General features: G+C 33.9%; 1 protein-coding gene across 1 annotated transcript; it reads right to left on the bottom strand.

Moving 5' to 3' along the window:
- Positions 1-2,374: 2,374 nt before the first annotated feature.
- LOC143619264 (homeobox-leucine zipper protein HAT4-like) lies at positions 2,375-4,792 on the bottom strand. Its single transcript, XM_077091232.1, has 4 exons — positions 4,575-4,792; positions 3,942-4,246; positions 3,764-3,843; positions 2,375-3,030 (listed from the first exon to the last, which is right to left on the bottom strand). Exons 1-4 carry the CDS (start codon positions 4,789-4,791, stop codon positions 2,670-2,672), a joined length of 963 nt encoding a protein of 320 aa, XP_076947347.1. The 5' UTR covers position 4,792; the 3' UTR covers positions 2,375-2,669.
- Between the last annotated feature and the right edge of the window lie 10,616 nt (positions 4,793-15,408).

Here is a 15,408-nt window from a genome sequence, read left to right as displayed (position 1 = left end):
ACAATTATGTATTATTCTTTTGTTATCATTTCCCTTATTTTATACTTATATTTTTCTCAAACTAATCTTAACACTTCAAATTCAAAATTAATTATCTAGATTACTTCTTATCCTTCTATCATACTTCTTATTTTAATTTGACCCAACAAAATTTATAAAAATTTGAACATCATCCTTATCACAATAGTTTGTGGGTGTCAAATAATACTCATTAGCTTGAACCGGCCCACCTTCCTGGCCCATAACTCAATTTGAAAATTAACTCCGACAAGCACCCCACCTTAAAATGACTTTTGTGTATATTTAGAACCTTGTTCATTTCTATCTTAAGACCTGTAACATGCAATAACTTTACTAAACTTGTATATGTTATTATGTGTTCTCATAGATGATATGACTTTTGGATTTATGTGATATTATGGACTACCTAGCTATGTTTTTACACTATTACTCGAGCATGTCCTTACATGTAGGGTGACCACATGCACGACACTGTGAAACCAATGGCGCGGCACTAACTATGACAGTAGACTGAGATCAAGGCTAGCCATTTAGTACCCAGAAAGTACACCGACCATTATACGGTATGTTAAATTAAAAAGTGTATGGATCAGTCATATCATATATGTTGAATTCAAAACTCTTAATAGACAGGGTGTGTACCAAGACCATCTCATTTGACTAAAATAACTACATATATATACTTATTATTTTATTATCCTTCACTTATTACATATTTTTTTTATCAAACCCGTCCAAAAGATATATTGTTGAAAGTAAATAATATAGAGTAACGCCTTTGGGTTCTCAGGAGTCAGGACACACCAAAGCCCAACGAATACCAACTCATTATGGGCTTATAACATGAGACAGTAGAGCCCAGCCCCATAGAAGAAAACTAAGCCCAACAATGGCTAAACATACTAGCCGTACATGGCCCAAGATCACCAACATTTAAATGTATATCTTTCACCTATTTATTATCTAAGGTGTTCGGCTTTTGTACTTTCACGTGTGATACCACTAAATCCTTGTTCGTAAGATCGAGTTGTTTACGGTTGATTGTAGTTTAGACATCAACCTTCAAACCTATATATTAGTAATTGCTATATTACCAGATTTCCAAAATAAGTTGACACACATGTTATAATGTGTTGTTTCATCAACTTGTTCATATTATTATTCGATTCCTTTATACGCTCATGAATCATAAGCTTTCATAGTAAACCCACAATCTGTTTCAAGAGACCCGTGTTGAACCCGAATACTCAATCACTTGTAGCTTTTTATTAATTCTTGCATTTCTTTTCGTACATATGTAGCTTTTTATAATTTCTAACAGAATTGTAATTTGCTATTTTATTTGTTTTCGTATTGTATCATACTATGAACGGTCTCCTGCTATAACCCTCATTATGTCGATCAAATTACCTTTTGGACATTGAACCATGCTTTTGTTAAAATTACAAGAAGATTGTTTTGATATTGGTCTATATAACAGTCACGGGGTTGACATGTGTTTGTGTTTAATATATATATGTATGGTAAGTTATATAATTAAGATGTACCCATTATGATGTAATAATAGTAAGACTTGTCGTTTGTCTAACATTTTTTGAATGTTGTGACATAGCATTGATGTTATGTCAAGTATGTGACAACTCAGGTGACGAAAAAATATGACAAATCAAAATAATATTTGTTATATTTGTTATTGATGTTCATCCCATGTAACTAGTAATTGGAGGTATGGGTATCAAGCATCAATTACGTTTTGGTATAGTTTGTAACTCTCTCTACATATATGTGTATAATGCATTTAATATTCATTCATGGTAAAGAGTAAAGAGTCCAATATGTCTTGAATGATTAGTTGCTTTCTAACTTACTACTGTTGTCTATTGATGTTAAGTGGGGAAGATGCACCCCACATGAATGTAAGTGTGCCACATACATTCCATTAAATGTCTTGTAGCAAATTGGTGCCTAGAAACATGTGCCAAATACTTCTCTGAAATCCTAGTAATTAATATCACATTTGAAATAATTTGTCCAACTAACATATCAAAGTATCAAGTTTAAATTTATGGGAAAAAAACATACATATTTTACATTTTACAAGTTAAATGTAGGTGTTTTAACAAGTTTGGTCCATTAGTATATATATATATATATATATATATATATATATATATATATACACTTCTAATGGTAATCACAAATAAAGATCAACTCTGCATATTGAATACCATAATTGTTATGGATTTTTTTAATTAACCAAAAAGGGCTAGATTAAGAAATGAAGGAATTATGAGATGGAGATGGGTAAGTGCATAAACAACACAACATATTTTAATACTAGCAAATATATACAGACCAATCATGTTATCCTCAAATTGTGTGGTCCCACATCCAAATAGCATGGGGGAAGACACAATATAGGCATCATGATACATGACTAAGCTTTAGATTCTAAAAGCAACCCATCAAAATCCAAATAAATTAAAAACAAGAACACCAAGACAAATAAAAAACCAATTTCCCACATTGTCCCCCTCCCATTCCTACATCAAATCTCACTTTAATCCAACAAAATCATTCCCCATCACATTTGACATCTCCACATTTTTACCCATTTGCCAGTCATCCCCAAGGGTAAATTTGTAATTTTACCAGCGAGGATGGTGCCCATCGACTGCCCGATGAGGGATGATCGAGGCCCGCGGTAGGAAGAGGTTGTTCTGCTTTTGGTGGTTGGATGGCGTCGAGCCAAGGAGCGGTTTGGTCACGCCGGTTGAACCCATGGTAGAGGATGTGGTGGCCGTGGAGGTCGATGACACAGCTACACGCTCACATTGTGGGCACATGGTCAATGTGGTTGGCGGGTTCATGTTCATGTAAAATTGTGGAGATAGTTTTAGAGCTCTAAGTTCATTAACCTCCTTTTGCAACCTTCGATTTTCTTCGGTTAACGTATCACAACAACGCTTTAGGTACTCACAGTCGACCTCCGTTTGCTTCAACTTCGTTCTACAAGATCCGAACGTTTTATAAACCATTAAATAAACAACAAAAAAAATCATAATATAATACATATAATTATATTAATTAAAATCAATTATAACATAGTAACATTTCCAAAATGATATTGGTTACATATCCAAGAATTGAAAACTTTCTTAGAAGACCATTTTGCCCTTACAGGCAAATCTACCACTGAAGGGTCAAATATATAGACACTAATTTTCTTGAAAATATAAACTCATTGGTACTAAATGAGTTGACTTTATGTCAATTCTAGTTGGTCTAGGACTAATGAGGGCATCATAATCAATGCCATTTCATACCCCTTATTGGCTACTAACTTGGAATAGCAAAACCAACCAAAAATGTTCAGCCAAATGTACAACTAATGATGCATGCATGTACTACAAACCCCTCATGTTAAAGTACCAAGGTACTTAATATGGTCAAATCCTACCCACTTGTACCCAGTGCATTAACACTGGCACCCCAAATCGGATTTCAAACTTTATAGTACACTAAAGTTTAAAAACAATAGGCTTATTAATGTACAACTCTTAATGCACGAGTTATACTTTCTCAGAATGCTATACAGTATTAATAAAAAAAGGAAGGATTAGTGGTACTATGCGTATTAATTATAGTACCCTCCATGTAAAGACAACCCATGCATTGTCCGTTTGTACAATAAATATTTGTTATTCCGATTTTACCCTTGGTAAAAGAGTGAATTTCCTACCTTGCCCTTCTGTTTTGGAACCAAACTTCCACCTGCCTTGGCCTCAGATCCAGCTGTTTCGCTAATGCCTGTTTTTGCTTCTAATAAAATTAAAAACAAACAAAAAATTAATTAGAAGAATAATAATAACAATAATAGAAGGTTTGAAGTTGAATTAAATTACGAAAGTGCCACTGACCGGATTAAGAGTATTATGCTCTTTGAATGTATCTTCCAGCACCGCCGCCTGATCCTTCGACAGCCGGAGCTTCTTTCTCGCCGCCGACGCGTCTCCACCGTCGTCCTCGTCGTCACCGCTGACGCCGTGAGAGCTTGACTCTCGCTCCGCCTCGTTATCCTCTCGCTCGACTCGCTTACCGCTGACGCTGGACACCGTGCTGTTCGGTGACGAAACGAAAACTTCATCTTCACGTTGCGACGTTGACGGCGGCGGACGGTTAACGTCGATCACTCGCTGGTAAGATCTCATCTCTGAATTCAGATCTACACACAGTGAATAAAAGTTTTTAAATCACAATAGAAGTTTTATATAATTTACTATAAAACGATTACAATAAAGTGGCAGGCAAACGGGCAACAAGTTGCGCCGCAACCCCCTTTCGAACCGCAAAGCCAATCCTGCTAAAAACGAAAATTTGGGACCTGAACCCTACTCAAAAATTTCACAGCTGGAGCCAGAAAACTCACATTAAATGAATCTGTACGGTTATCCGTAAACGTGCATTCGCATGTGTGCGTGTGTGTTTATTTGGTGAAGTTATATCTTATACTGTTACACATGCATTCGTCATGTAATGTGAGTTGTACTTACCAGTGGTGGTAGGAACGTTGTGACCGATCATGAACGAAAGCTTCTGGTGATTGGCAACGTGACGTTGAAGAAACGACATCGGTGGGGACGGTAACAGATTCGCCGGAAAACGTGCTGCCGGCGGAGGAGGAGGAGGAGGAGGCGGTGGTGGCGGCGGATACGTTTCGGTGCATTTCAAGCTCAGGCTTAAGGCGAGTCCGTCGTGTTTGTCCGCCATGAAGAAGTGTTTCTCTCACTAGAATAGAAAGTGATTCTCTCTCTACCAGGGCAGGGGGACAAATGAGAGTGATTCCAATTGGTTTTTTTGGTGTATTCACTGGCTTTTATTTTTCAATTGGTGTCTCAGAAGTTAATTCACTGGGGTGGTCACAGAGAAAACACCAACAACACCTATATGTCTATGTCTAGATATATATACATATAAAGAGGGGTATATGTATAGGAGGAGAGAGAAAGAGGGTGGTGATATGTGCAATCATGATATGTGTCAGGGATGGCTCTATTGGCACAATGATGATGATGGGATTGAGCTTTGGCTTTTGCATGAAAGAGAGAGAGAACTTAAAGGTGGTGAATGCATTAGGCTGAGGGGTGTGGGGGGCGCGAGAGGGGGCGTGAGTGGGGGCTCCAGCCAATAATATTGTGACGTGTGGCAGAGAGAGAAACTTGATAAGATGGGTGTTGGTAGTGGTGATAGCGCCCCGGGCCATGGTGTGGAGGGGCGCGAGAGGGGGCGCGAGCGGTTTATTTTTTTATTTTTTTATAAATGTATTAAAAAAACGTATTATTAAAAAAACAAGAAATTATTTAAAAAAACACACATTAATTAAAAAAACACATTAATATATAAAAAAAAATTAAAGTACTAAAGAAAAACATTATTCTTATTATTCGGCTTCGTATTCTTCGATCAACCTCTTCCGGATACGTTCCTTTTGTTTTTCCATCAGCATTTGGTCGACCGGATTTAGGTGGCTGAAGTCTCTTGCAAGGAAGTCCAAATCTCTCATTCTTTTTTTTTCCTTTTTGTCAATAGAGACCACCTCCATGGTTTTGTTGAATTTATTGAGGGATTCAACAAGATCGTTGATGTTTACGGCTTCCCCCTCAGCCGGTTTTTTCCCCCTGGCGTCCCTTCCCAATGGCCGCCTCCTCGGCGGTGAAGACGTTTCCTCCCCCGCAACGTTTAGGTCGAATCCAACCCGGCAATCCGACCCGGCGGAAGTGCTGTACGCTCCAGACGAACTAGTTTTAGTCCGTTTCGGCCCTACTTCCGCATCAAGGTCCGGCGCCACCAGCTCAACCCACTTGGAACACCTTCTCAACCTCTCCCACACCTTTACACCGTCCCACGTCTTCACCGTCCCATACCTCCGCAGGCACTCCTGCTTCCACTCTTCGACAGTGAAATTATAGACCGCCAAATCGTCACTGCCACTTGGTCTCATACGACCGGCGTTCCTGTTGAACAGATTAGTAAACAAGCCGACAAATTTTCTGATTTCGGTCCACCGACCCGAAATCATATCGGGGTTCCGCTCTGTACTCCCAACGAGCGAATAGAACGTCTCCCTAACCTTTGTCCAAAAGACCTTGCTCTTTTGGTAGTCGGCTGCAAAATGCATAAATAAATTTGTAAGTCATTTAACTTTTTTATTTAACTTTTTTTTAAAATCATTTTTAAAAACGTTAAAACAATTACCGCAACGCCGATCCTCAGAAATGGCTATCCAAGCCCGACACAGGGCTTCCTTCTCATCCGATGACCACGGAGTGATTTTCCGTTTCGCCCTTCCAGTCGAAGCCGAACCCGACCCGTCCGTTGCAACTTGTTTTTTCCGGTGGACGCGTCTTCTTTGTCCCGCAGCTTCACCTTCTGGTTCTGGTTCTTGTGTCTCCGGAACTACAAAGTTAGGAGACGGTTGTATGTTGGATGGTTGTTGCGACCCCGAATAAAACATCGGTTGGTCTGGTGCCGACCATAAATCGTCGTAACTGTAATCTGATTCTAGGTTTGGGTACCAATTTCCAGCCATGTTTTTAAAAAAAGGTTTGGAAGATGGGTTGATTTTGGGTTTTGGGTGTGGTATGAGATATTGGTATGTGATATTGGTATGTGATATTGGTGTTGGTTTGGGTTTGATATAGGTTGAACACAATGAAAAAATCGGGTTTGATTTTGGTTTGATATTGGTTGCAATGTATGGTATTATATAGAGTAAAAAAATCTTTTTTTTTTAATAAAAAACGAGCCCAACGGCTCTTTTCACGCATTCCCAGACCACTTTCACGCTCCCCCCAGCCGCTACCCCACCCGCGCCTGCCTCTTTTTCCGCGCTCGCGCCCCTTTCGCGCCCCTCTCGCGCCTCGGTGGTGTGGTCCTCGCGCCCCGGGGCGCGAGCGTCTCGCCTCTTGCGCCCTTTCTCGCGCTCCGCACCCCTCAGCCTTACACATGTTGGTAATTGTTGGGTTTAGGTGGGTTATGCTTTGGAGAGTTGGACTTTGTGCATTGGTGGGAGTAAACTGGTCTGGAATTGGGGATTTTGGATTTGGAATAGTGGTTGGAGTTTTAACTGTGGTTGAGTTAGGTTGACTACTGGCTGGGTTAAGACTTTCCTCTCACCCAGTGTAGTCACTATCCTCTTTCTTTCTAAATAAAACAGTTAAAAAAATGTAAAAAATGACTTTCATATTTATATATATATTTTTTAATTGAAAAGGTTAGTCACATGGTGTGTCCTTCGTGTAAATTATCTATACTATATATAAAGAAAACTCAATGTACAAAAATAAGAGCAAATTTTTATGAATTTTACAATCCACAAAGCATATAGTACTACTTTAGTGAATGGCAAAATAGTCTCTATAACTCTTAATCTCACGGTTTCTTTAGTTTTATTTAAAATAGTTACAGTTTTTACCCTTGAACTTTGATTAACTTTTGTTAATTTAAATAATAGTTACACATTTTCCCATTATTCTAAACAAACTACCCCCATGACTTTTAAACAACCATAACTTTTTCACATATTAATATTTTTTTTAAACAATTCTACTATAAAAACGAGAATTTTATTCTTATTAACTTAAGTATGATATTGTTATAGTTATTTGTTCTAAAACTAACATATTACATGATTACCAGTTTGTACCAGTAATGAATCGGGTGGGTTCGGCTGATGGTTAATTTGGTTCGGGTCGGGATGGGTTCTGGTAGAAACGGGCTTCAGTTTAAAACTTTGTCGGAATGGGTTCCGCGTCAAAACAGGTTGTGTTTAAAAACAATGTATTTGAAATTGCTCTATATTGCATCTTTGCTTCTTGATTTTTGTCACCAAACGCACGTTCAGGCATTCGTTAAGTGGATGATATAATATATATACATACCGGGTTGCTAACATTTAGGCATTGTGTGATGCGCTTACTGACACATGTTACACGCCTGATGTCACGTTAAACACATACCAAAGTCGGGTTACGCACGTACCGAGGTTACGAGTGTACTAACATTGGTCGCATACACCGCTGCATCACGCGAGCACCTGGCTAGTCTCTATAAAATTGTTTGCGGATGTTTCTCAATTGGATTTTATAATATTTATTGAAAATCAATATTTATTTCTTTATTGAATTTTAATGGTTAATAGTTATTTCTTGACACATCAAATTGGTAAAAACAGTTATTTTATTTAAAACAATAAGCTTCAAATATATGTTACTATAACTTAAATTCCAAACTCATTTTAAAGGTCACAATTAGATTTTGTTTTTTGATTATAAGATAAATTTATAATTATGCAACAATTGTATAAGTTAATTAAAATATAAAATATTTTAACTCTTAAAGATTAAATATAGAATACAAATATTTTACGCTAAGGTTTGAGATCTTATTGTTCAATGGCATGGGTTGATAGTTAAAACTTGTGATTATATGGTCTTAGGTTTGAAATTTGTCTTAATAAGCTTTTTCTATGATGGTGGTTCCCTTCTTTATGGTGTTTCATGGTGATCAGACGTTGAGCGTTAAAATCAATATAATAAAAGATTAAAATTACGTATCATAAAAACTCACCTGGGTATTAGTATTCGATCCAATCGACGTTCAAACAAACAATAGAATATAAAGATTTGATGTAAAGCATAATGTTAGATATGTAGAATGTTAGAATGAAAAGTGCTTTACTATTAAATTAAATATTTATAATAATTTTTATGTGTTAAATGACTCATGAAGAAGTGTTATATTATAGTTTTGAGAAAATTTTTAAAACAGCCCATTTATAGAATGTGGTTATAAGTTTGTCTCCTTAAATTTAAGTTTTTAATTTTGTCCCTTTGGTATCTCGTCGCTGGCGACATGTTAGCAACATAACGAATGTCAACCCTATGTTATGTCAACACATCGTCGGTGTTCGCTAACATGTCGCTGGCGACGAGATACCAAAGGGACAAAGTTGGAAACTTGAATTTAAAGGGACAAAATTGAAACCACATTCTATAAATGGGCTATTTTGGGAATTTTCACTATGGTTTTTATAGTATGATATTAGAGAAAATTCTGAAAATAGGCCTCTTAAAGATAGAGGGAAATCATCTAGGGAAAATTCCCATAATAGCCTATTTAAAAAATGTGTTTCCAAGATTATCTCCAATAATTCAAGTTTTCAACTTTGTCCATTTGTTAACTCGTCGTCGACGACATAATAGCAAACACCAGCGATGCGTTACCGAAACAAATAGGATAACGACACGTGGCCGGAATAGGTCTTCTACGATGCGTTAGTGGATAACGCATCGGTGCTACCCTACGTTAGCAACATAACGCATCGCTGCTACCCTATGTTCGTATAACATAGGGTTGACGATGCGTTATGTTGCTAACGTAGGTTAGTGGCGATGCGTTATGTTGCTGCTACCTTGTTATGGCAACACAAGGGTTCCACGATGCGTTAGTGATAACGCCTCGCTACGTTAGCAACATAACGCATCGCCGCTACCCTACGTTAGCAACATAACGCATCGCCGCTACCCTACGTTAGCAACATAACGCATCGTCAACACAGATTCCGGCCACGTGTCGTTATCCTATTTGTTTCAGTAACGCATCGTCGGTGTTCGCTATCATGTCGTCAGCGACGAGATAACAAAGGGACGAAGTTGGAAACTTGAATTAGTGGGGATAAACTTGGAAACAAATTCTATGAATTGGTCATTTTGAGAATTTTCTCAATCAAATATGGCTCAAAAAAATTTTAACTTTCATAAATGCCGCATACAAAGCCGTCGGAGCCGACACATTTGAGTTCGTGCCGATGATTTTCGCTATCCAAGGACTATGCCACGTGTCAGGTGTCTGAAAACATCCGTGAACTTTGTATCAAAATTCGTCGAATTCATGAATTTTGCAACAAAAATTGTTGCCCTAGTTGTTTGCGTCCAAATTTGTTTAAGTTTTGTTTTAATATTTAATTAGTATAATGAATTTTATTTATATTTTGTTTTTCTTTTATAACTTTTGAAATATAAAATTTCGAGTATACCGTTGAGACGAGCTTATTTTTATCTATTCGCCGACATAAGTTTTATTCAAAATCTAGTCGGGTCAAGTTTTTATTGAACGTTTTAACATAAACTAGACCAAACTCAGTTTGAGTAAAATCGGCATGTAGATAAAACTCAGTTCGTCTCAACGGTATATTCAAATTTTTATAAGTATTTATACTTAAAGTTATAAAGGAAAAACTAAATATGAGTAAAATTAACTATGATAATAAAATATAAAAAAACAAAATTTCAAAACCAACGGTTTTTTTCAAAAGTTGTCAGATCTAACGGGTTTGGTCTGAAAGTTGTCTACGCCGACATATTTGATTCAAAAATTATCTGAAGACGGATTTAATTTAAAACTCGCCGATCAAACTAAATTTGGTTCAAAAATTGTCTCCACATACAATTTTGATAGAACATTGTGGAATTAAAAAAAAAGGCTAGTTTGATAATCTATTTATTAAAATGTGGACAATTTTGGAAGTTTTCCCATTACATCATTGTATAATATGTTTGGTCTTGTTTCATATAAAATAGTAATTACGAAATTAAATCAAGTTCCAACTTTTAAAAAATATGAATCTTACATTTTATTTCTTAAATTAAGAAACGATGTCGATAAGATCATGTGCAGTGAATGACGCTCTTTTGTGGGCATTGCGCAACATGTGGTGTCACATCAGCATTAAGGCTTTTTGGCTAAAATGGATGTAGTTGCCTAGTTGATGGAACTTATTCAAATCATTACATTAATATTATTTATTATTAAATCCTACTATACTATTAAAACAAATTAGTTTGCCTCCACATGACCCTTTTCTATTGGACGATTTCCATATCTTCCAAATATAACTACAACTTCTCTATTTTTCTTACCAATTAAATAATTCAAAAATACTAATAATTAAAATACTTAATTAAAATAGTTATGTAACCATGAAAGAGAAACACGGTTTCCAATTTTGTTTTCTTTCATCTTCAATTCAATACACGCGTTCTTTCATACCAAACCTTTTAACCTAATTAACCAAAGCCTCCATTCAATAAGCCATTATTGTATATCAATCGGATAATGATTTCGTTATGTTCTTCATTTAAAATCGAAACCGGATATCGGATTGGGCAAGTGACGGTATTGGGTAATAACGATTGCTTTAATTCGATCCTGGAAACGATTTCAGAAGATCCATGGCGATTGTTTCTCAGATCTTCTCATCGATGGTTAGTATTTTACATTGTTATGTTTGTATCTTCACATCGATGGTTAGTGTTACATTAACATATTAACCTAGGTTATTATTTTACATTCTTAGCTTACTATGTTTAATTGATATGTTTTCTATGGTTAATGGTTAATGTTTAATGTAATTTTTTTAACCTATAGTTTAGATTATTAACCTAGGTTAGTATTTTACATTCTTAGGTTTTATTAGGTTGAATTGTTAATTATTTATGTAAATTTATATGTTTCCTCTGTTTAATATGTAATGTTTACTGTTTAATGTCTAATGCTAAAAAATTTAAATTATGATATTTCTTATATTTTGAATGTAATTATTATGATGACATGTTTCCTAATAAATTATGGTATTTCTTAGTATTTTAAATTGTTTAATGTGTAACTATTTCCAAATTTGATTAACAGTAATTGCTTTTTATTAAATCATATTATTACTATAAGTTTACAACTTTTACCTATTTGAATTTGAATTTGAATTCAAATTCAACTTAGTTTGTTTAATTTTGTAAACATGAATCGTCCATTTTATTTAATTAATTCATATTGATCATATTGATATGTTTCCTATGTTTATTTTTGACAATTATGGTATTTGTTAAATATTTAATTTTTAATGTGTAACTGATTCTAAAATCAACTTAATATGTCTAATTTTGTAAACATGAATTGTAATATCATTTCATTCGTATGCTATGAGTTATGACTTATTATTGATATTGTGTTATTGATCAACCTCTAATTAGAATCAGTTATTACTTTCAAATTAACTAAATATGAATTATCAATTACATTTTTGAAATCCATAATTCTATTCCATAAATTTACTATAATTACACCTTTCCTTTTAATCTAACAATTCAAATTTTGAAACGGAATATGTTCATCTATAAATACTACAAAACCGAATAAAGAAAATCTCACATTTCTCACTTCCTTCCTGAACATTCATATTTTTGTCATTCTCAAGTTTTTTTAATTTTCTTCAAATTATAAATATGAGTTATTGAATCTTTAATCTTTGCTTTAATCTTATTTTTTATGACACAGCAACATGGAAGCATCAAACATTATCATGTTCAAGGATCTGGATGTTTCCAACAACGACTGTGTACTGAAGGTTCGTATTCTCAGACTTTGGCGTTTGAAGGACAACAATAAAACTGGAGATGATTGGTGCATTGAAATGATTTTACAAGATGAGATGGTATTATTCTATAAAAATATATTTGTTTTTAGTAAAAAATTTTTCATCCTCATTTTATATATTTAATAACTAACATTGTTTGTGGTATTAATAACTAAATTTTTTTCGTAATAAATTAAACGTTTTGCATGCATTTATGGATTTTTTTTTCGGTTTTGAGTTTGGATGTTTTTGAGGTTATTGTCCTTTATTTGACATTGTGAGTTTGGTTTTATTTGTCATGATTGAACTTGATATGGATATCAATGAATTTGTGTTTTCCTTATGTTATGTATTTTTTTATCAATTAATTTCATATGGATATCAATGATTTTTGTTTTCCTTTGTATTCTATATTCTCCTTGGATTATAAGTTTAAACCAACTACTATGTTTATTCTTTATACTGTTGGTTTAAAAATAACATCTTTTTTTTAACTTTAAAATAAGGAATCTTTGTCAATGTGATCCTACTAGCATTATTACACACATTTGTACTACCAACATGCAATTTGACTAATGATACACCTATTTTGGACATCTACATCTACAACAATCATCATGACAAATCTTCACGTATATTTGGTATATTAATAATTAATATGATTTATAGTTGTACTCTATTCATAACTTAAATTCCTAAACTTATTTTGATATGCAAGTTTCACTCTTCAACATGCAATTGTAACTTTATAAATTTAATGTTTGTATTATAACTTAACATGAATTATAATGTTATTAGCATACATAATTGGCTGTATTTAACTTCATACGATTAAATACTACTTTATAGTTTATGATTAAAGCAACTGATAATTATCTAACAACCACACATAACTATTTAGTTATTTATGAAATTTTAATTTTCAAGTTTGTGTTAATTGTAAAACGAAAGTTATTTTGTTCTTTATGAAATTATAATTTTCAATTGTTGTTGTTTAACGATTTATATATTTCCACCCGTGTCATACACGGGTCAATAACCTAGTTTATTATAAAACAAAAAACAAGACCACCAATCACATTCCACCATCCCCCCCCCCCCAAAGCGTCCCGTGGGTGGTGTTCCCGACGCTTTGTTTTCTTAGGTGGGAAAGCACCGCACTACACATGGTATAATGTCAAGCCATATTCTTAAATGTGACTAGGATTTAGGATTCCACACTTCGCAACGGGACCGTTAAATCGAACAAAAAACATAAGTAAAAACGTTAAACCTTAAAATTGCTGCAAGTTGACGTGAAGTCAATCTTTATCAAGTTAAGACATTAAAATTAAACAAAAGAAGTCAACGCCTAAATACAACAAATTATCCTATGTAGAACCAAAAACACCAGCACGTTACAGCTGCAAACCAACACAAATTCGGTTAATACTAGCGGTACCAACACAAATTCGTAAACATATATTAGTAAGCCAAAAAATATAATTTAAAGGCGATGTATCAAACGTTAAAATGCGGATATAAACCGTGCGACGATGGTATATTTTAAAATCATGAAAAAAGTTTTGATCATATAAAGACAAGCTATAAAAAATATGAAAACAAAGTTTAAGAAAATAATTTAACTGACAAATAAAACATATAAAGCTGACACTTGCCCAAGTTTAGTGTTTAAATATATAGTTTGTCAAATATTTTAATCAGTTAAAAAAAGTAAAATATTGAATAGTAAATTGTATAGTAACTTTGGGATCCCTCGCTTCGCAACGGGGCCGTTAAATCGAACATAACTAAAAACATTAAACCATGATACAACAAATTATCTATGTTGAACCAAAAAATACGGCACACTACAACTGCGAACCCATGCAAATTCGGTTAGTATCAGCAATACCAACAAAAATTCGTAAACGTATATTACTAAGACAATAAAAATATTTTAAATGCGAGATATCAAACATTGAAACAAGAATATAAAACCGTGCAATGATGGGATATTTTAAATTGTTAAAAAAGTTGTGGTCATTGTAAACATGAACTATATAAATTTTGAAAGCAAAGTTTAAGAAAATTGTTTAACCGACAAATAAAACAAGTTTTGTGTTTAAAAATATAGCTTGTTAAATATTTAGTTAGTTGAAAAAAAAATTAAAATAAAGAAAACAAAAACCATTATTTTTTATATATGGAATTATGATTAATGATTTAGTAGTTATAATAATTAATAAATTATTAAAATATTGAATAGTAAAATGTATGGCAGATATGTGAGGGGGAGAAGATACTAGGATTTAGGATCTCGCGCTTCGCAACGGGACCGTTAATTTGAGCAAAAAACATAACCAAAACGTTAAACTAGAAACTCGCTGCAAGTTGATGCGAAGTCAGTTTGTATCAAGTTACGACATTGAAACTAAAAAAGAGAAATAAACCACTCAATGTCAAAATACAACAAATTATCATATGTTGAACAAAAAAAAATCGGCACGTTACAACTGCGAACCCATACAAATTCAGTTAGTATCAGCAGTACCAACACAAATTCGTAAACATATATTAGTAAGCCAATAAAAATATTTTAAAGGCGAGGTATCAAACATTAAAACGCGGATATAAAACGTTGCGACGATGGGATATTTTAAATCATGAAAATAGTTTCGGTCATTTTAAAGACGAACTATATAAAATATGAAAACAAAATTTAAGAAAATTGTTTAACCGGCAAATAAAACATGTAAAACCGGCACTTGCCCAAGTTTTGTGTTTAAAAATATAATTTGTTAAATATTTTAGGTAGTTTAAAAAAAGTAAAATAAAGAAAATAAAAACAATTATTTTTATTTATGGAATTATGGTTAGTGATTTAGTAATTATAATAATTAATAAAAATATTAAATAGTAAAATGAATAATATATGT

Source organism: Bidens hawaiensis, unplaced genomic scaffold (assembly GCF_021521415.1).
Source record: "Bidens hawaiensis isolate Kalapana, Puna unplaced genomic scaffold, B.hawaiensis_p1.1 tig00002423_1, whole genome shotgun sequence".
NCBI classification, from domain to species: domain Eukaryota; kingdom Viridiplantae; phylum Streptophyta; class Magnoliopsida; order Asterales; family Asteraceae; genus Bidens; species Bidens hawaiensis.
The sequence above is the reverse complement of the archived record's forward strand: the minus strand, read 5'-3'. Positions and strand labels throughout refer to the sequence as shown.

Excerpts from the sequence above, each read along its gene's own strand:
- LOC143619264 (XM_077091232.1), bottom strand. The coding sequence starts at position 4,791 with ATGGCGGACAAACACGACGGACTCGCCTTAAGCCTGAGCTTGAAATGC. Across the intron at positions 4,247-4,574 it reads CAACGTTCCTACCACCACTG|ATCTGAATTCAGAGATGAGA; the intron begins GTAAGTACAACT and ends CACTGTGTGTAG. Across the intron at positions 3,844-3,941 it reads AGCATAATACTCTTAATCCG|AAGCAAAAACAGGCATTAGC; the intron begins GTCAGTGGCACT and ends TAATTTTATTAG.